Genomic DNA, 21,051 nt, shown 5'->3' with positions numbered 1-21,051 from the left:
AGTTTTTTGACGAACCTCCATACTGTTTTCCAGAGTGGCTGCACCAGCTTGCATCCCCCCCCCCTTTTTTTTTTAAGAGAGAGCGCTAGGAGAGAGAGGCAGAGGGAGAGGGAGAGAGAGAGAGAGAGAGAAATAGAGAGGGAGAATCCTAAGCAGGCACCACACACAGTTCAGAGCCCAAAGTGGGGCTTGATCCCATGACCTTGGGATCCTGACCTGAGCTGAAATCAAGAGTTGGATGCTCAACCGACTGAGCCACCCATGCACCCCTTATAATGTATTTTTTGATGGAGATAATAACTCACATAAAATTTACCACTTAGAAGTGTACAGTTTTGGGCATCTGGGTGGCTCAGTCCATTAAGCATCTGACTCTTGGTTTCGACTCAGGTCATGATCTCACGGTTTGTGAGTTCGAGCCCTGCATCGGGCTCTGCACTAACAGTGCAGAACCTACTTGAGATTCTCTCTCTCTCATTCTCTCTCTGCCCCTCCCTTGCTCGTGCTCTCTCTTTCTCTCAAAATAAATAAGTAAACTTTAAAAAAAGTGTACAGTTTAGTGACTTGTAGTATATTCACTGTGTTGTACAACTGTCACCGAATATTTCTGTCATCCCCAAAAGAAACCCTTACTTACATATCGGCAGTCAGTCCCAACTCCCCTTCCCTCTATGGACTTGCCTACCCTAGACATTTCGTATGAATGGAATCATACAACCTGTAGTGAAGACTACCTGGCTTCACCAGACTGGTTCCCCAAGTGGCAGTGGAGGAAAGAGCAGACAGGCAGGCGTGGGCAGGATCCTGGAGGAGCTGCTCTCCCCCTTCCTTTCCCTGGTGAGAGCGTGCAAACGCCCAAGCACGAGCAGGGGAGGGGCAGAGGGGAGGTGCCAAGCAGTCTCCAGGCTATCCGTGCAGAGTCTGATGCAGGGTTCGATCCCACAATCATGACCTGATCTGAAACCAAGAGTCAGACACTCATAGCTGAGCCACCCAGGCACTCCAGAGATACTTAGGTTTTAATTAATGATTTCACCTTTTAGTACTCCAAGGTCCTTAAGGAAAGTGTTTTCAGAGATCAAGCTGGAACTTCAAGCTTAGTGGATTAACGTAAGGGAATTAAAAAAAATTTTTTTTAACGTTTATTTAGTTTTGAGAGACAGGGAGAGACAGAGTGTGAGCGGAGGAGGGGCAGAGAAAGAGGGAGACACAGAATCTGAAGCAGGCTCCATGCTCTGAGCTGTCAGCACAGAACCCGATGCGAGGCTCGAACTCACAAACTGTGAGATCATGACCTGAACTGAGGTCGGACACTTAACTGCTTAACCGATTTAACCAAGGCGCCCCAACGTAAAAGAATTTTAAAATAATACAGGTTTTTGATCCGGTAATGTCAGTCTGGAGCAGTTACATTTTCTGTGGGCCTTTGAGACTGACCAGAAGCATCTCACTAAAAAATATATTCATGTACCACCCGTTATTTAGCTTCAGAATTTTGTCTAACATTTTAAATTGAATTAAAATGATCAGTACTAATTATTAGTACTAATTAAGCCCGTCTGATGAATGTCTCCATTGTATTTTTATGGAAAGCAATTGAGTGAGAAAATGTGTTTTTATTAGTCATACATTCATTATACCTCCTGGAAACCAGTCTGGATCACAAGGCCAGATTGCCCAGGAAGAAATAAAGAACGTTGGGTTGCGTAAGAAATCACCTGAGGCCTTTGCTTTACTGTATTGAAATGCAGCTTCCAGGCCATTGCCCAGACAGTTGGTTTGGTACATTGGACTGGTGCCCAGGAATCTACCTGTCTGACGAGGTCCCCTGGTTCCCAGATTCCCAGTGGACCACACTTGAAATCGCTCCATCTTGCAATCCCAGACCTATAAAGTGATAATGAAGTTATGGTAATTTTAAGTCAGAGAACTTCCCATCAACAAATTAGGCTGGGCTTGTCACCTAACTAATGACTTTTAAACAACACAGGTGAAAAGGGAAGGGTCATAGGTTTTTGGGGGCCGCATTTTCCATTCCTCTGTGAATTCAGAAATGCCAGCACGCTGATTGCTGAGTGGGGGACGTTCTTTGCCTTCTGAGTTCCAGCCCCTGAAGCTTCTTGGAATATGACATCAGCTATTTCTCCAAAGACCATGCGTTTAGCACTCGAAGCTGTTACTGCCCCATGGGAATCGTCTTCACTTCAGTACCGTATTAAGTGCTTCTTGTGACTTCAACCTCAGAGTCCATATGTGGTTCTCCATGCAGGAGACACAGTGGCCTTTGTCCCTTTTGGAAAAGCTCTGGCTTTCTGGGAAGTATAGGGAAATTGTTCTCTTTGGGGAGAGCTGGATGCCAGGGCCGATAGTGACCCAAGCACAGTCCCGGGTGTTCTCCCTGAGGGCACACTCCCTGTCTTCCTCATCCTTGAGGCCCAGAGCGTCCTGCACAAAGCCTGGCACCTCGTTGTAGTGCCAGGGAAAGGGGGTGCCAGCTTGAAAGAAGAGGGTAGGTGGACAGAGCAGCTGCTCACGGGGAACAAGGCTGCATCCCTGCGGTCGGTCTGTGTGGAGGCAGAATGCAGGCATGAAGGGGGTGGCGGAGGCGGCCACTGTCCTTGCCGTCTGACAGGCCTTGCGCCAGATTCAGGACAGAAGGGCAGTGTCTTTCAGTCCGGCCAAATGGAGAGGCTCCAGAGTTGTTGTTGTTTTTTTTTTTAATTTTTTAAATTGTAGTATAGTGGACCAGAAGCTTTGTGGAACTTACGAGAGGGGCAATGAGTTCCTTCCTGTCTCTGAAAGGCCCTTCAGTGCTCTTTTCCATAAGAGGAGAGGAGAACCCTGGGTCTGGCTATCTTAAAGAGCTGGGCTTGGGGCGCCTCGGTGGCTCAGTTGGTTGAGTGTCCGACTCTTGATTTCAGCTCAGATCATGATCCCACAGTCGTGGAATCGAGTCCCACATTGGGCTCTGTGCTGAGCATTGAGTCTGCTTAAGATTCTTTCTCTCACTCTCTCTCTCTCTCCCACTCTCTCTCTCCCTGTGCCGCCTCTCCCCCACTTGTGCTTGCTCTCTCACTCATTCTCTAAGAATCTTAAAAAAAAAAAAAAAAAGAGCGGGGCTTGCTTCCAGCATGGCCATCCCCCAAGCTGCAGGGTGCCACATGACTGGTAAGGGGCAGTTGAGGTCTGTGCGAAGGCCTGAGCCTCTTTCCTCCTCCCCAAACGCACACCTTCTTGGACCGACCAGTCTGTTCCCTTCCTGTATTTCAGCTTACCAGTCCTACCCTGCTTCTTTTTAATTTGTTACCCACACTCACTCTCCTTTTTCTCTTCCTCCTGCTGGCCTCCCTCTCCTTGTTCCCGGGAGTTATATGGATGTCTTGAAGCCTAGCCCTTTGATTTCTTGTAGGAAGGGGATGCCCAGGCCAGGAGTTTGGGCAGCCCACCCTGTCACCTGGCAGATAAACTCTCCTGGGAGAGGGGATGGGAATTTCGGAACTTTAGAGGAATTCAGAAGAGGAAGTCCCTGGAGGGTCAGTGGGAAAAAAATGTGAATCTCCAATATCTCAATATTCCTTGAAACTCTAGTCAAAGAATTACCTCGTCCCCCTCGGGAGGGATGGGGACGAGGTAAATGAATTGCATAGCCCATCCTGTTGGCATTCTCTGATGGGCCTCATCTTCCAAACCACGTCCACCTGAGCAATGTCCATTTGTCCTCGTGTTGAGAGACCCAGAGTTCTATAGGGACTTGCTGTTGAAATCATACATTTTATTTTATTTTTTAATTTTCTTAACATTTATTTATTTTTTGAAAGACAGAACATGAGTAGGAGAGGGGCGGGGGGCAGGGGGGAGACACAGAATCTGAAGCAGGCTCCAGGCTCAGAGCCGTCAGCACAGAGCCTGACGTGGGGCTCGAACTCAGAAGCTGTGAGATCATGACCTGAGTCAAAGTCGGACGCTTAACAGACTGAGCCACCCAGGTGCCCCGAAGTCATACATTTTAATCAGCCACTTCACTTCAGTTGAATGTCAGGCTCTGGCATATTGTGCAACCACCATGGCGCTGAGGCAGCTGCTTTGGTATCCACATGGTCCTGATTATTTTTCAGGTCTAAGGTGCCCCGTGGGATTCCTGGGTTTGCCAGAACCACCTAGTTTCCCTTAGACAGATGACCCTAGGGGTTACATGTTTCCTCCCCTGGGTTTGCAGCTGCTGGGAGAGGTCCTTCCTGCGTGATTCCAAAGCCAAGGACGCTGTGGGTGCGTGCTTCTCGTGAGGGCCAGCGCAAAAGTACCTCTGTGCAGATGTTTCTGCTTTGGCACCTAGTTTATTTCTTGTTTCAAGTAAAGTAACAACTCGTTTCTTCTTTGGGGACCTTTAGCTCATTACGGGTTCTTAGGCTGAAAGTGTCACGTTGAGCTGGTATCTGTTTTGCTTACACACACACACACACACACACACACACACGAGATTGGCATGGGGTCTGGAGGTGAAGAGGTTGGTATGGGGTCTGAGTCCAGGTGGACCTCGGGATTCTGTGCCCTTGCGCCCTCCCCTGGGTCCGGGATTCTGAAGGGTGTGTTCCAGTCACACATACCCCCGCCCCACTCCGGGGCTGGACTCTATCAGGGATAAATAGTTCAGGGTGTGGGCCCTAGATCTGCCGTGGTGACTCACCAAGTGTGCATCCCTGTTCCCCCAGGCGACTTGGAGCTCCTCTTGGTGCTGACATGATGACAGTGTGCAGGCCGGCCAAGGGCAGCCACAGCCAGACTGAAAACCTGAGCTACAAATTGGCTGACAAGTAAGAGTTTTTCTCCCCCGAGAGTGTAGGAATTGGCCTGGATTCTCAGTTTCCTTCCTTTCTCTGTCTCCTTTCCCTCCTCTCTGACCTCACTTCCTTGGACCAAGGAGGAGTTCTTTTCCCGGTCATTGTGATGCGCCTCCTGTACATCCTCCCCAAGGCGCTGCAGGACCTGAGGCCAAAGTGGTCAAGGGAAGGTCTGACTGATGTCCAGTTGTCGAGAGGACAGACGCATGGCAGCTTCAGGCCTCTCCCCGATACGCTTCCCAGCCCAGGATTTATTTTTCTAACTAGTAGGATGCACGGGTATTTGAATTATACTTGCACCGTAAAGCTTTACAGCTGCATCTGTCCGCAAAGCCAGCTTTGCCCATTTTATCTCAGCAATGCTGTTTTCTGTCCAGATGGAGCCCTTTCCTCTGATTGTCTCATTCTTCAGAGGGGTTGATGACCGCTGGGCTGTTCACAGCTCTGCACCCCAGGCCCGAATCCCTTCTGGAGCCATAGAGTCCTGGAAACAGGACCTTGAGAAACTCTTGGGTGCGGCAACTGTGTGGAGAAGGCACTCTGCATCTGGTTTCACCACCCCTGCCTCTCTTGCTTGAGCTTCGTAAATCCAGTGCAGTCTTCCAGCAAGCCATCCTTTCTCCTTTTCAGAAGTTTTTACATAGGGCCTCAGTGATTGTGAGGTCACTCCAGATGTTTGGGATCTTAGACAAGAGCGGTAATCACTACAATAACACTGCTTGCCCGGGGCTTCTGGGTGGCTCGTTTAAGTGCCGACTTCGGCTCAGGTCATGATCTCGCGGTTTGTGAGTTCAAGCCCCACGGCAAGCTCTGTGCTGACAGCTCAGAGCCTGGAGCCTGTTTTGGATTCTGGGTCTCCCTCTCTCTCCGCCCCTCCCCCACTCGCATTCTGTCTCTCTCCCTCTCTCTCTGTCTCTCTCAAAAGTAAATAAACTTAAAAAAAAAATTTAAAAACACTGCTTGCCACGTAGTAATATCACAACCTACACTGTGTGCTATAATGTGGGAACATGACCAATATTAACTCATCCATTCATTCATTTTGTAAATATTGACTACCAACTGTGTACTAGGCACAGAACACAAGATAAATTTGGCCTCTGCACCATTCAAGTTGCAGTCTAGAGAAGGGAGGGAGGTTTCTTATTTTAAAATGAAAAAAAAATGGAGCCAAGATTGAAACTGAGGTCCCTCTGACTCGAAAGCCATATTTATTTGCTGTCAATGATGTTTAACAGTACATATGATATTAATGATTATTATTCTATCATGCACTGTCTTTTTTTTTAAGTTTATTTATTTTTGAGAGAGACAGAGACAGCGTGAGTTGGGGAGGGGCAGAGAGAGAGGGAGAAAGAATCCCAAGGAGGTTCCATGCCACCAGCACAGAGCCAGTGCAGAGCTTGAACTCACAAAACCGTGAGGTCGTGACCTGAGCCATCCAGGCGTCCCTCTCATCCACTGTCTTTAAGCATGAACTAACCTGAATTGTTCTCTCTGAATGCGTGTCTGTCCTGTCTCTTCATCTTGCTTCTAGCACTGTGAGAGTAAGGACTTTCACTTCTGCCTTTTGAACTCTCAGTAAAATGTCAACAAACTGATTCTGCTTTTGCTTCTGACTGATATCTGAATTCATGCTAACGTCTTCAGGGGTGACAGGGCAATTAAAAAATATGTTTCTCTTTTGTAAGCACTCTCTCGTGCGTTCTGATCGTTTATTTAAATCAGGAATTCTGCTTTGATAGCCATATTTAAAATATGAAAATGTGTTTGCGTTTGCACAGGTTTCTAATTTATGCTGTGTAACCGTGCACAGCAACACAATTTACGTGCTAATGTCCCAGTGGAGGGAGAAGTCTGCATGTAAATAACTCTTAGTCTTCGAACAGGAAGCTAAATACTAACAAAATGCATGAAATTATCCATCTCTCACTGTGAACCTTAACTGGAGTTTCAGAATTCCTATATTGTCAGAACCACCCATTCAAAAAATGTGCACCATGAAGTTGGTTCATGTGTGCTTGCTAATGACGGCATGTCCAAGGTCACTCTGCTTAGTTATAACCTTTGCTGGTGGAAGAATGTTTTGTATTCAAAAACATAGAGACTCCTGTTCTCATTAGACTAGCTTAAAAATGTTTTTCTGCTTTTCTTTCAAGATAATTTTTTAATGTTTATATATTTATTTTTAATGTTTATTTATTTTTGAAAGAGAGAGAGTAAGCAGGGGAGGGGCAGAGAGAGAGAACCCCAAGCAGACTCCGCACTGTGAGCACAGAGCCCACTGATGGGGGGCTCAGTCCCGTGAACAGTGAGATCATGACTTGAGCCAAAATCAAGAGTCAGACGCCTAACCGACTGAGCCACCCAGGTGTCCCAACAAAGTGATCTTTTTAAAGTGGTGGCTTCAATGTTTGTGACTTACAACTAGCATATAACATTTATATCTAAGTTTTAGCAAATCTTTATGAGCAGCCAAGAACAATAACCAAGAATGCCTCACCCAGTGTTTGTCTTTCTTGTCCAGGGTCAAGGTGGAAGGTCCAGAGGCTGGGGAAGACCCTCGAAGGCCATTTAGGTCCCCCATTCCTTCCCCAGAGACTGATCAGGATTCACCCCCCACAAGGAGCTCACTGGAAAGTCTCAATAACCTGATGCTAGAGTCAAGAGTGGACTGTTTTCAGCAGAACATGTTCAGCTCAAATATGATCATCAGCGACTCAGCTTCAGATCTCAATGCTAAAGAAGCCAGCAAGGCAAGAGGCAAGAGGCAGCTCGGCGGTGTCGAGAACCCGTGCCTTTCTGCCCGAGGCGGGGCCCGGCCCAAGCCCCTCAGCATAAAGGACAAGATATCCGAATGGGAAGGGAGAAAAGAGCTGCCCGCTCCTGCCCCCGGCAGGAAAGCAGACGGGCAAGAGGATTACCTGACGTCCTGTGTGATGGGGAGAAGCAGTGATGGTGTGAGAGCGTGGGGCACAGAGGCTCAGGATGGAACCAGGCCAGAAGCAGAGAGCAAGGAGGATGAGAGGAATAAAGGGCTTGTGAAAGTCAGGGGACAGGATGCAGAGCCGAGGCAAGACCTCAGCCAGCCCACCGAGCAGCCGGCTCCCAGCTTGGGCAGAGGCCGCGAGCCGCGGCCGGGCAAACAGCGCTTGCCGAATGACAGCCTCTCCGTGCTGAGGCAGGTGGAGAAACTCGAGCAGGCTCTGAAGGATGGGTCGGCAGGGTTGGATCCCCAGTTACCAGGGACTTGTTATTCCCCACATTGCCTGCCGGACAAGGCCGAGGAGGGGCCCGCCCTTCCTGAGAACCGAGGGGGCTGGCGTGGCTCTGAATTCAGGTCCCACCACTGGGACCTAGAAGCCAGGGAGCTCGCCCCTGAGGCTGCAGAGGAAAGGAAAGGCTCGTGCAGGAGGCCCTGCGACCGGAGCCTGGAGAGTGCGGACAGGGGCTCGGAGGGCCCCCCCGCCAAACCCTTCATCAACCCCCTGCCCAAACCCCGGAGAACGTTCAAACACGACGGAGAAGGGGACAAGGACGGGAACCCAGGCTTCAGGAAGGACAAGAGGCACCTGCCTCCTCTGCCTTCTCTACCTCCCCCTCCCCTGCCCTCCTCTCCCCCGCCCTCCTCTGTGAACAGAAGACTGTGGACCGGAAGACCGAAACCCAGTGCTGACCACAGGTAGGTGACAGGTGGCTGTCTGCTCCAGTAGTTTATGCTGCATCACAACTGCTGTGAGCCTCATTGTTTGTTTTTGTTTTAAAAAAATTTTTTAACGTTTATTTTTGAGAGAGACAGAGATAGAATGCGAGTGGGTTAGGGGCAGAGAGAGAGGGAGACACAGAACCAGAAGCAAGCTCCAGGCTCTGAGCTGTCAGCACAGAGCCCAACGCGGGGCTCGAACTCACGAGCTGTGAGATCATGACCTGAGCCAAAGTCGGATGCTCAACCGACTGAGCCACCCAGGTGCCCCTCGTTGTTTGTTTTATTACGCTGATGGATCTTGTAGTTGGTCGAGGCCATTCATGACTTGAGATAGTTTATTGATTAAACCTGGAGATGTGATAGCTGATGCATGTGTTTTGTGTTCTCTGTCGCCAAAAAAGAGTATTTGCTTTGAAAAATTACCTTTGGATGTGATAAGTCCTTGTCATTCTGACACTAACCAAGGGTTCCACGAAAACTCGTGTTAACCCTGGCAATTAACTAATTGGTGCCAACAACTCATTCTGCCACCACCGTCCCCAACTCGTGCATGGTGCTTTGAATCTCCACTGGCTCATTTTTTCATGTTTTTTTCCTGGTATGAGCTCTAGAAACACACAGCCTGGGTCTACCTTGGCCCTGTCACAGTCTATCTATGTGACCTTGAACAAGTTATTGAACCTGAAACCTCAGTTTCCTCATTTATACATGCTAAAAGATGCACACACTAAATACGGTAAAACCTTGGATTGCAAGTAACTTGTTCCGCGAGTGTTCCGCAAGACAAGCAAACATTTGTAATAAATCGTAACTTGATAAACGAGTGATATCTTGCAGTACGAGTTGTATGTGATGCCGAATGTCACATGATCACACCTGAGCCAACGTTCCCTCTCTCTCTGTCTCTCTGTCTCTGTCTCTCTCGCTTGCTCGCTGCAGAATTATGGGTGATCCTCTCCCATGCTTGGATGCTCCGTCTCATGCCACAGCGTTTGGCAGAAATCAGTGATTTTTCTGAAAGCTGGAAGGTGCCCACAACTGGCATGAGTGTATTTTGTCACTTCAAAGCACAAAGTCCTTTGTTTTTCCATACAAGAGTAAGCCTAGGAATGCTTTGCTTCATTCTAGGTCAGGCTGCCTGCAGATATAGACCCTTTTCTCTGCTGCCTTAATTGCCAGTTACTTTAAATACAGTCTGTGACAAGAGTTTATTAATATGTAGTGTCGTCATCATCCGTTAGTGATAGTGAAAGTCGTCCTACACAATAACCCTCCTCTCTCTTGTCTCCCTCACACCAGCCTCGAAGGTTTTCAAAGGCAAGCGCAGGTTAGTTTTACTTTTCTTTATATTTTGTATTTCCTTTATTATTTTGTATTATAGTACAGTATTGTAACCATTTTTATCTGAATATTTTTGGGTTGTGGAATGAATCCTCTGGAATGGAATAATGAATCCATTATTTCTTAAGGGGAAATTCACTTTGACATACAAATACTTTGGATTACAAGCATGTTTCTGGAACGAATTATGCTCGCAAACCAAGGTTTTACTGTATTTTATAATGTTAAAATAATACATTAGATAATAAAATGTGAATGCTTGAAGTTAAAATCTATGCTTTGAAAACCATTTCCTTTCTGCTTCGAGAACTAATGTCTAGTCCATTTTTGTTATGTGCTAACTGGTTTGATACCCACTAATCTGGAAACCAGCTACAGTACAAAACTCAAACCCGTTGTGCCTGCTGTGGTCACCCTTCTTCATCTCTGTGTTTCCCTTGACTCACTGCAGTTGGGCTTTTGACATTTATTGTGAAACTTCCCTTGACCCAAGGCCACCTGTGACCCCCATCTCACTAAATCCAACAGCCCGTTCCCTGTTCTTTTCTTACATGACATCTCTTGGCATTTGAGGAACGACTTCACTCCCTCCACCTGAAGCACTGTGCTCCCTGGGCTTCTAGGTCACTACCTCCCAGGTGGCCCAACTTCACAGTCTCTTGCTCAGTTCTGTTCTCCTCTCTCCCTGAGTGTTGGAACAACACGCCCGACACACCATCGACCGGGATCAGAGCAGCTAGTTCTCCATCTACATCACTCCCTAAATGATCTCATTCAGTCCCATGGCTTTAAATGTCAGTTACCTGCTTGCGATCCCCAGATGTATCTCTCCAGCCCTGACTCCCTCCTCTCGTGAAGGTTTGCACCGTCATGTCCTGCACAGTTCTCCATTTGGTTATCTGACAGTTTGGACTGAATGTGTCTAAACCTAAATCCCAGTCCAGGCCAGATAATTGCCATCTTGTTAAAGGCATCATCCTTCTTTGCACTTAGGCCAAAAACCTAGGCGTGATTTGTGATTCGTCTCTTTTTCACACACCCCTCATCTAATTCATCAGCAAACTCTTTGGTTCTAGTTTTAAACATTATCTTGAATCTGATTCCATCTGCTCTCTTACTACTTATCTGTTGTCTACCTTCCACCTTAATATATTCCTCCTTAGCAGCCAGAGGAGTTTTCTAGAAATATATTCAGTCATGTCACTCTCCTACTCAGCATGGTCTGTCAGGTAGGATCGTTTTGCTGTAAGAAACATAATTTCTTATGTTCTCTTCCAGTGGAAAAAGTTTGCATATTCGAGGGGGGGTGGATAGATATAAATTATGTCCTTTTAAAAAAGAAATCCTGGGGTCGCCTGGGTGGCGCAGTCGGTTAAGCGTCCGACTTCAGCCAGGTCACGATCTCGCGGTCCGTGAGTTCGAGCCCCACGTCAGGCTCTGGGCTGATGGCTCAGAGCCTGGAGCCTGTTTCTGATTCTGTGTCTCCCTCTCTCTCTGCCCCTCCCCCGTTCATGCTCTGTCTCTCTCTGTCCCAAAAAAAAAAAATAACGTTGAAAAAAAAATTAAAAAAAATAAAAATAAAAATAAAAAAGAAATCCTGCTATATATACTGTTTTTCACATAGGATATCACGGAGATCTTTCAGTGCTGCCACTTTTTTTTTTCACCTTCCTTTTTGAACTGCTACATTCTTTACCTCATGTGGATAAACCATATTTAACCATTCCTCTACTGACAGGTGCTTCAGTTGTTTCCAATTTACATATAATGCTGGGGTGAATAGCATATAGCGTTAGAGAAGACTCTAGGGCCAGAGAACTTACTAGATCTGCTACTTACTAGCTGTGTGACATTGTGCAAGCTACTAAATTTGTCTTGGCCTCACTTTACTTATTTTGTAACATAGCGATAACTCTAGAAACCACTTCATAGCTTTGTTGTGAAGATTGGATGAATAAATATGTGTAAACATAAGTGAAAATAGAACCTGGAATATGGTGAATGCTTAATAAATGTAAGCTGCTGTTATTTTTTTCTGGTTCTATTCTGTTTAATATTTAGAGTAGCTATTTCTGTTTTAGCACCAAACTATTTTAATTATTTTAACCTCATAATATGTTGAATATCTAGTAGAGCTTACAGAAATTTCTTCTCGTTCCTAGTGATCAGTTGATTCTCTTTGACATACTACGTACACTCTCCTGTCGTACACCAAAAAAAGTGACCAATTGTTCACCTTTGTAATAATTATAACCCCCTTTTTCGTTTCCTTATTATCCTCCTTTTTTCAAAAATATCTTGACTGTTCTTGCATGTATTGTTCCAAATGTTCTAGATGTCACTATCAAATTTCACACACACAACATATGTTAGTTTGTTATTTTTTTAATGTTTATTTATTTTTGAGAGAGAGAGAGAGAGAGAGACAGCACGTGAGTGGGGGAGGGGCAGAGAGAGAGAAGGAGACACAGAATCCAAGACAGGCTCCGGGCTCTGAGCTGTCAGCACAGAGTCCGATGTGGGGCTCAAACTCACAGACAGCAAGATCATGACCTGAGCCAAAGCCCACCACTTAACCAACTGAGCCGCCCAGGTGCCCCTAGTTTATTATTATTTTTTTTTAATGTTTATTCATTTTTGAGCACAGAGCCCGATGCGGGGCTCGAACTCACGAATGTGAGATCATAACCTGAGCCGAAGTTGGACACTTAACCAATTAAGCCACCCAGGCACCCCTGTATGTTATTCTCTTGAAAGACCCCTTCAAGAAATTTTTTACTGTTGCTGTCAGTTGATTCTCTTGGATCTTCTATGTATATAATATCGTCTGCAAAGAATTATCATTTTGCCTTTTCTTTTAAATCTCTGAACTTTTTCTCTGAGTCATACTGGCTAATGCTTTCAGAACAGGGTTAAGTAATAGTGTTGATAGCAGTGGACAGCCCTGTGTCCTCCCTGACTTTCATGGTAATGCTGCTGGTGTTCTACTCACAGGTACTCTTGTTTGAGGTATGTGTTTATGTAATCAAGGTATTTTCATTTATACTTCCTTTTTTACTAAGAGTTTTAAAGATTAGAATTGGACGTCAGATTTTGTCAAGTTACTTTCAGTAGCTTTATATGATCATATGGTTCCTATCCTCTGACCTACGAGCAATGACTTTATATCCTAATATTGACCCATTCTTACATTTTTGGGATGAACTCCCATTTGGTCCTGGTTTATTACTCTATTTAAGATTTTTGTATCAGTATTCCATAAATGGGACTGGTCTTCACCAGGCTTTAGCGTCATCGGTATGTAGAATCCATAGAAGCATTTAGAGCTTCCGTGTTGATGTTCTGAGAAAGCTCGTACCCATCTCTGGTTCTAAATCCTTTCCCAAACCAGTGCCAAAGCCCAGGTGCGTGAGTGCTCTGGTGACCTCGCTGCTCATGCCCCCAGTGTGTTGTGACAGCAGCTCTTTGTGCCCTTCCTGGGCTGTTCCTCCAAAAAGGCTCCTTCTCTCGGGGCACCTGGGTGGCTCAGTTGGTTAAGCGTCCAACTTCGGCTCTGGTCACGATCTCACAGTTTGTGGGTTCGAGCCCCGTGTCGGGCTGTGTGCTGACAGCTCAGAGCCTGGAGACTGCTTTGGATTCTGTGTCTCCCTTTCTCTCTGCTCCTCCCTCGCTTGCGCTCTGTCGCTCTCTATCTCTCAAAAAATGAATTAACGTTAAAAAAAAAAAAAAAGCCCCCCTCTCCCAGGGGCAGGTTGGTTGGTTCTGGGAAATCAGAGTCTTTCTGCTGTGTCCTCATTGTGCAGACAGATCAACCTGGTGAACAGTTATTCCCATTATCTTTTCTCTCGTAGCTACCATCTGCTCTTTTCAGTGTTCCAGCATTCTCTTTAAAACCAGCTAAAGTTACTTAGTTTCAGTCCAAAGATGAAATTTTTCTTGGCCAGTTTGATTATGGTTGCATCAGCTGTGTTTAAGAATTTTGGCTTTGGATTTTTCCTTTTGTTTAAAATAGTACAATGGGGGTGATTAGGGCAAGATGTTCACTTTCTACTTAAATAATAAAGTGTGCTCTTTATTGTGGTCCTATCTCTTAAAAAAAAAGAAGAGGCTCAACTCAGGATTTGGCTGACTTACTGTCCTCTCTGAGGCAGGAGAGGCAAGCCAAGGCTGAAGAAAGAAATGATTAAGGATTTTGAGGTTAGGAGGGTTTAGAATTACATGGCCAGGCTGTGCACTTCAGAGAACGTATTCAGCTTATTTTCATAGGCCGACGGGTCCACTCTTGCAGGAGCCAAACCAGTGGACTGAGATTCTCAGTTTGAGAAAATGCCTTTTTTCTGGACGTTCTCTTCTTTTTTTTTTCCTCTTCCCTTTCTCCTCTGTTCTGTGTTCTCTCCCCTTCCTCCTTTCTTCATTTCGCTAAAGCCCCAGGAAATTAAATGCAAGGACTTATGCCTTCAATCCTAAAATGGGAAATGAGAAACCCTTAAATGTCAGGAAATTCCAAAGATAAGGTTCCTACAGCAGCATTAACTTGGTTGTGTATGTTCTGTGGCGTGCATTGAATAACTCTGGCAGGAATGCCTGAAGGCCTACATTTAACAAGGGAAGTTACTATTTTTTAAGCAGCATCCTGAATTTACATGTATCTGTATACCCAAAATGTTTTAACTGGAATGCAGTTTTTTGGTTTTTGGCTTTTTTAGGGTTTTGTGGGTTTTTTTTGTTTTTTTTTTTTTTTTGAGAGAGAGAAAGCATTCACAGGTGAGTGGGGAAGGACAGAGAGAGAGAGGGAGAGAGAGAATCCCAAGCAGGCACGCTGTCAGCTCAGAGCCCGATACTGGCCTCAAACTCACAAACCATGAGATCATGACCTGAGCAGAGATCATGACCTGAGCAGAAATTAAAAGTCAGACACTTAACTGACTGAGCCACCCAGGTGCCCCTGGCATGCAGGTTTTCAATTTTAGTTTAATTTAATCCTATGATGGAGTTTTTAGATCCTTATGAAGCCAAATAACTATGTTGACCAAAATTTCAACGTTTCAACATTATTTGGCATTGTATAGATAGATTCAGCCTTTTCTTGAGGCTTTAGCGTACAATTTGCGGAACTTTTTGAGGACAGGAAGCCTGGGTCATTATATGGCTACCAAATCATACGCCTGCTGTTATTGATTCTATAATTTCCATCTTCGGTAGGACTGATAGGGATCCCCAGAGTGGTCTGGTTGGACAGCAACCCTCAGCTATTACCCAGTGAGTGCTTAATTTCACTTACCAGCCATATTGTGGTCTGTTCCTGTCATGACTGTTCCAGTCAACATGCCATCCAAGAGGCAGTTGTAACTGCCATGTCTAAAAACTGAGTGCTTAAAATCTTCAAAGGGGCAAATTGTTTGATTAATTTGACAAAGCCAAAGTTACTTGGAAAGCATGAGAGAAGCTTGATTTTGTAAATTCTTTATTTAATGGCAGTTGCATTAGAAAACAGAAATAAGAATAGAGAGGACAGGGGTGCCTGGGTGGCTCAGTCCATTTAGCGTCCAACTTTGGCTCAGGTCATGATCTCACAGTTTGTGAGTTCAAGCCCCCTGTCAGGTTCTGTGCTGACAGCTCAGAGCCTGGAGCCTGCTTCGGGTTGTGCGTCTCCCTCTGTCTTTACCTCTTGCCTGCTCACACTCTGTCTCTGCCTCTCTCTCTCAAAAATAAACATTAAAAAAAAATTTTTTTTTAAAGAATAGAGAGGAAAGTTGTTATTCTACATTAGAGCAGTGACTGTCAAGTCTTTTTTTAAAATAATTTTTTAAATGTTTATTTTTGAGAGAGAGAGAGCAGGGTAGGGGCAGAGAGAGGGGGACAGAGGATCAACAGTGGCTCGAACCCTTAAACCGCGAGATCATGACCTGAGCCAAAGTTGGATGCTTAACTGATTGAGCCTTGCAGGCGCCCCTATAGCTTTTTTTTTTTTAAAAAAAAGAGAAAGCATGAGTGTTTGAGCAGGTGGAAGGACAGAGGGAGAGGGAGTCCCAAGCAGGCTCCATGAACCAGCACAGAGCCCAACGTAGGGCTCGATCCTGGGACCATGAGGTCATGACCTGAGCTATAATGGAGAGCCAGATGCTCAACCAGCTGAGCCACCCCGGTGCCCCATGTCATGTCTTATTTCCCACTGGAGGCGGAAATGATTGGACGTTAGACATAATGGTGGATAAAGATGGGTTTTCTACTGGCATTTCTGTTTTGGATTTAGGATAGAGATAAGCATAAGCCCACCATGAGTAGCAGTAGCACTTGATGGGGGAGGTGTGAGCCCAGCTAACATAAGCATTCCCCTACTTAGCCCCACTCTCATCTCCTGATGGCACACACGCCCTTCCCAAGAGCTGGTGGGACCTGGGAAAGACCTGTGTGTGGTCACTGGACATGGAGACAAGAAGAGAATCTGTGGCAGCTCAAGGAGCCTGCTTCAGATTCCGTGTCTCCCTCTCTCTCTGCCCCTCCCCTGCTTGTGCTCTCCCTCTGTCTCTCAAAAATAAATAAATGTTTAAAAAAATTTAAATATTCACTCATGTATTCAACCAGCAAACATTTATCCTGCACCTGTGTAGTAATAGAACATAACAGTGAACAAAATGAACTGAGACCCTGGCCTCGTGGACCTTACGTACTAGTAAGAGAAGCACACAACTCTGCAGTTCTGTAACTATAACCACACTCAGTGCCGCGAGGAAGCCCATGGCACTACGAGAATGTTCAGCAGGGTTATCTAGCCTGTCATGGAAACAGGGCCAGATTGGGGAGGAAGTGGCACTCGGACTGAGACCTGAGATTCCCAGGTGGAAAAGGGGTGTTCAGTTTGAGAAACAGGTGAATGTCCCAGAGGAAGAAAGACTAGTGTGTTGTAGGCCCTGAAAGGCAGTGGTGTGGCCAGAGAGATCAGGAAGGGTGTGAGGTCCTCTGGAGCCTGGTCCAGAAGAGTCCCGGAGACCAGGGAAGTGTTCTAGCCTATCACTTACTAGGAATGGGAAACCTTCCTTAAAAACTCACATTTTTTAAGAAGGGAGAGACCTGACCGGATTTCCATTTGTGAAAAGCTCACCTGGACAGCAGACAGGGTGGGTAACTGTGGGGTGGGAGGAGGTATGTGGCGGGATGGGGTAAGCCCAGGGTACAGCTGCTGGGGGGCTGAGAAAAGCAGTGAATACTAGGAATGCTTGGCCGGTGGAACTCTTGTTAATTGGTCAGATATAGGTGCTAAAGGAGAAGGGGGTTTGGACGGGACTCCCAGGTTTAAGGCATAAACATTTGGACGAAGGGCGATGGCCTATGCTGAGGAGCACTGGAGGAGGAACCGGTCTTCATTGGGGTGCGGGGGGAATAGGAGGGTGAGTTCAATTTTGGATTTATTAATTTTTTAAAACGTTTATTTATTTTTGAGAGACAGAGCATGAGCAGGGGAGGGGCAGAGAGAGAGACAGACACAGAATCTGAAGCAGGCTCCAGGCTCTGAGCTGTCAGCACAGAGCCCGACACGGGGCTCGAACCCACAAACCCTGAGATCATGACCTGAGCCGAAGTCAGATGCTTAACTGACTGAGCCACCCAGGTGCCCCTTGGATTGAGATTCCCACGGGTCATTCAAATGGAGATGTGGGATGAGCTCTTATCTTAGTATTTCATTTACAAAAATATACAAAAGTCACAGGTAACCTTCGAAATACTACTTGAAATCACAGTATTTGGCCATTGGTTGTCAAAACTGGGATATTACATATGTTGTGACCCACTTCAGGAAATGTCAGTGGACCAGTTAAATCATCCCAGCATCTCTAAAACTAAGAAGTACCTCAATCACATGATAATTTGAAGGCCCAGGAAGCAAACTCAGGCTGGGAGGAGGTGTACCCCTTCACCAGGCTGTGGGCTCCCCAAAGGCAGGGACTTCTTGCCTTTGCTTCACCAGCTAGCTGTGAGCTCAGCTCGACCCCCAGAAGGTGCACATTAAACATATGGGCTGGATGTGGGACGAATGTGGAAGTGTTTAAATAAGAAAGAAGCCAGTTTGGATGTGGTTATCATTAGCCTTTTGAAATTTCCTTTTTCTCAAAGTTAATATGTAAATAAAGGTTTTAAAACTTTTTGTGACCACAGCTTTCCTCCTGCGTTGACTTAACTTCCATGCTCTGCTTAGTGCCTGTGCTGTGGAGAGCACAGACACCGACCAGACTTCCTGGCTTCTGACCCTGGCTCCACCTCTTTCTCCCAGTGTGACCTTGAGCAATTTATCTGAGCTCTGTCTGTTTCCTTTTTTTTTTTTTTTGAGTTTATTCATTTATTTTGAGAGAGAGAGAGAGAAAGTATGCACACACCAGTGGGGGAGGGGCAGAGAGAGAGAATCCCAAGCAGGCTCCGTACTGCCAGTGCAGAGCCCAATGTGGGGCTGGAACTCACGAACCCCAAGATCATGACCTGAGCCAAAGTCCCACGCTTAACAGACTGAGCCACCCAGGCACCCCTGTCTCTGTTTCCTCATATATATAATATGTTTAATGATAGTAATTCTTTACAAGGTTGTTGCAAAGTTTGAATGTAGTAATCCGAGTACAGACTTGGTTGATACTCAGTAAATGTTGAGTGATTCTGTGGCCTCTTTGAACAGTTTGCATCTTCCCTACCAAATCTAGGTAGTATGCATGCTGGGGACTTGAGCTACCAGAACCCGGTTAGCTCAGCGGGGGAAACCCAGGAGCTGTATGGCCCACTCCAGGCCGGTAACTTCACTCTGCTCTGGGCCACGGACCACCACGCGTCCATCCCCCAGCCTGGGCTAATGGCATCCCCGACTAGGGAGTGTTCAGGGTGGGCACAAAGCACAGTGCGATCCCGTCGTAGAGAAAACAGCTCAGACCCGCTTCCACCCCATAGACCACATCTGTGGGAGCTCTGAGGCACAGTCCTTCCTCTCCTGGCTGGACACCTCAAGGGGAGGAAGAAGGGGTTTATGGAGAGGTAGCCCTTCCTTCGCAGCAGGAGCTTCCGTGAGTGCATCAGGCACCTCAGGGCACGGGTGACAGTTTCGGCCTCATGGCCTGACTTAAGGCCCTGAGGACCTAGGCTGGAAGCTGGAAGCGTGGTCTTTCTTTATGTTCCTGTCCTGAGTGCTGAGTTCAGGTTCAGAAGGGAGAAGGGTGAGGTAGAGATTAGGGATGATGAATTCAGATGTGGAGATACTCAAGTTTAGAAGCCTAGAGAGGAAAAACCTGGGGAAACACCCAAAGCCCAGAAAGAGGGAGAGAAAGAGGAAGAGAGAGCTACAAGCAAAGACACAGGCAGTTGTCTGAGAAGGGGAAGTGGCCGGGGGCCAGCATTGCACCCAGCTCGTCAAACCCCAGAGGGTGCCTGTGTGCCTGTGTTTGCAATCCTTTGCTGAATGATACTTCTGTAAAATACAAAAGGAATTGCCAGAGAAATGAAATGAAAAAGACAACAATATACAAGCCTCAGTTGTCTTTTAAAAATTTGTTCTGTCAAATTGCTTTAAAATTTTCTAAGCACAGGGGCACCTGGCTGGTTCAGTCTGTAGAGTATGAGATTTTTGATCTTGGGGTCCTGAGTTCGAGCCCCACGTTGGGTGTAGAAATTACATTTAAAGCAAAGAGAAAAATAACTTTTTAAAAAAAGTTTTTAAATGTCTATTCTCAATTATTGTAGCTATGTCATTGGCACACCAGCCCTGGCCCAAGAATTGCACTTTGAGCACCACAGCCTTATGCTATTGAAACTAACAGGTGTCACATAAAGAAATGCCCCAGAAAGTGATTAGGTTTTACCAGAAACTCAGTAGTGACCCTCAGGGGGCAGCTTCAGAAAAGGGATGCTTACAGAGGCCAGGTTGAGAAGATAAAGAAGGAAAACCCGTGAATTCAGGTAAACTGATAGATAGCCTAGGCTCCTCCCTCCTCCACCTGCCCCCAACCCCCACCAGCTTAAAACCCTTGGCAAGGAAGGTGAGAAATCCGCAGAGCTGCAAGGGTCCTTGCTTCCAATGAAAGTTTTTCTAGAGGAAACCTCTATGCGTTTAAAGAGGGAAAGGAGCTAGTGGAGAGGGAAAGATTTAAAATGTAGCAAATCCCCAAAGCTTGGAAAGCAGGCACATGGCATCTGCCTGGCTCTGCTGTCTCCTCCCACCGCACTCACCACCCTGTTCCCTACAATCCAGCCTTGCCCAGCATCTGTGTACCTTTCCCACAAATGCACCAAGTTCTCCGCTGCCGCAGGACCTTCACAGGTGCCTTTTCCTCTTCTTGGACCACTCTCCCCCCACCGACCCCCCGCCCCAACTGAGGTCTTTCTTTGTATCCTTAGGTCTCAGCTTTAATGAGTGACTTTGTCAGCCTCCCCAGATGCATCCCCAATCTACGTCAAGTCCTCCTTGATAGTCTCACTTGTGACACCCTGTTCTTTTCCATCACTGACCTTAACACAGGTTATTATTATTCGATGTATTTGTGCATGCTCTGCTTGAACGCCTGTCTTCCTCCCTGGAATGTAAGCTCTCTGAGGCAGGGACTCTGATTCTTTTAGTCACTCCTTATTTATGGAACCCTGAGCACAGTGCCTCTCACATAGTTCATGTTCAACATAAAACATTTGCTACGTAAGTAATTATAGCACTGCACGGTAATAGTAACAGCTAACACTTGTTGCATGTTTGCTAGGTGCTAAGGACTTTACAGACTTTCTCTTTTCTATTCTTTGGGCAATCCTATGAGATAATTCCTGTTTTTCAAGTCAGGAGGAAGAGTTTCAGCCCAGTTAAGTAGTTCATCCCAGGTTAAAAGGCTTGTGAACAATGCATCTAGGATCTGTGTACTGATCTGTTTAATCTTAGAGCCACCAGAGGGCACCTTCCCCAGGGGCAGAGAGAGATTGGAAGCATGGGTAAGAAGCAAAGACATACACTTCTACGTAGTCAGCCACAGTTTACGTCAAGCATGGGCAGGACGCTGTGCTAGACACGGGTGCCCAGAGTAAGGAGCCGTGACTCCTGGGCCACGGGAGGCTTGTGACCATCCTATACCAGGAGGAGTGAAGGGCTAGGACCAAGTCAAGGCCAGCTGGGGAGTGTGCCCTCAGGAGTGTGGGTGGACTAAATTCCATTCA

General features: G+C 46.4%; 1 protein-coding gene across 1 annotated transcript in view; it reads left to right on the top strand.

Moving 5' to 3' along the window:
• DENND2A (DENN domain containing 2A) overlaps positions 1–21,051 on the top strand; it is an 86,659-nt gene that overhangs the window by 8,166 nt on the left and 57,442 nt on the right. The window contains exons 2-3 of the mRNA XM_047096782.1: positions 4,710–4,811; positions 7,366–8,520. Of these exons, the coding sequence (XP_046952738.1) occupies positions 4,710–4,811; positions 7,366–8,520 (1,257 nt within the window). The remainder of the gene's footprint in view (positions 1–4,709; positions 4,812–7,365; positions 8,521–21,051) is intronic.

The sequence above is a fragment of the Lynx rufus genome, unplaced genomic scaffold, assembly GCF_022079265.1.
Source record: "Lynx rufus isolate CCGP_SWC_20201006 ecotype Redwood Valley unplaced genomic scaffold, mLynRuf1.p SCAF_4, whole genome shotgun sequence".
In the NCBI taxonomy this organism is placed as follows: Eukaryota; Metazoa; Chordata; class Mammalia; order Carnivora; family Felidae; genus Lynx; species Lynx rufus.
The sequence above is the reverse complement of the archived record's forward strand: the minus strand, read 5'-3'. Positions and strand labels throughout refer to the sequence as shown.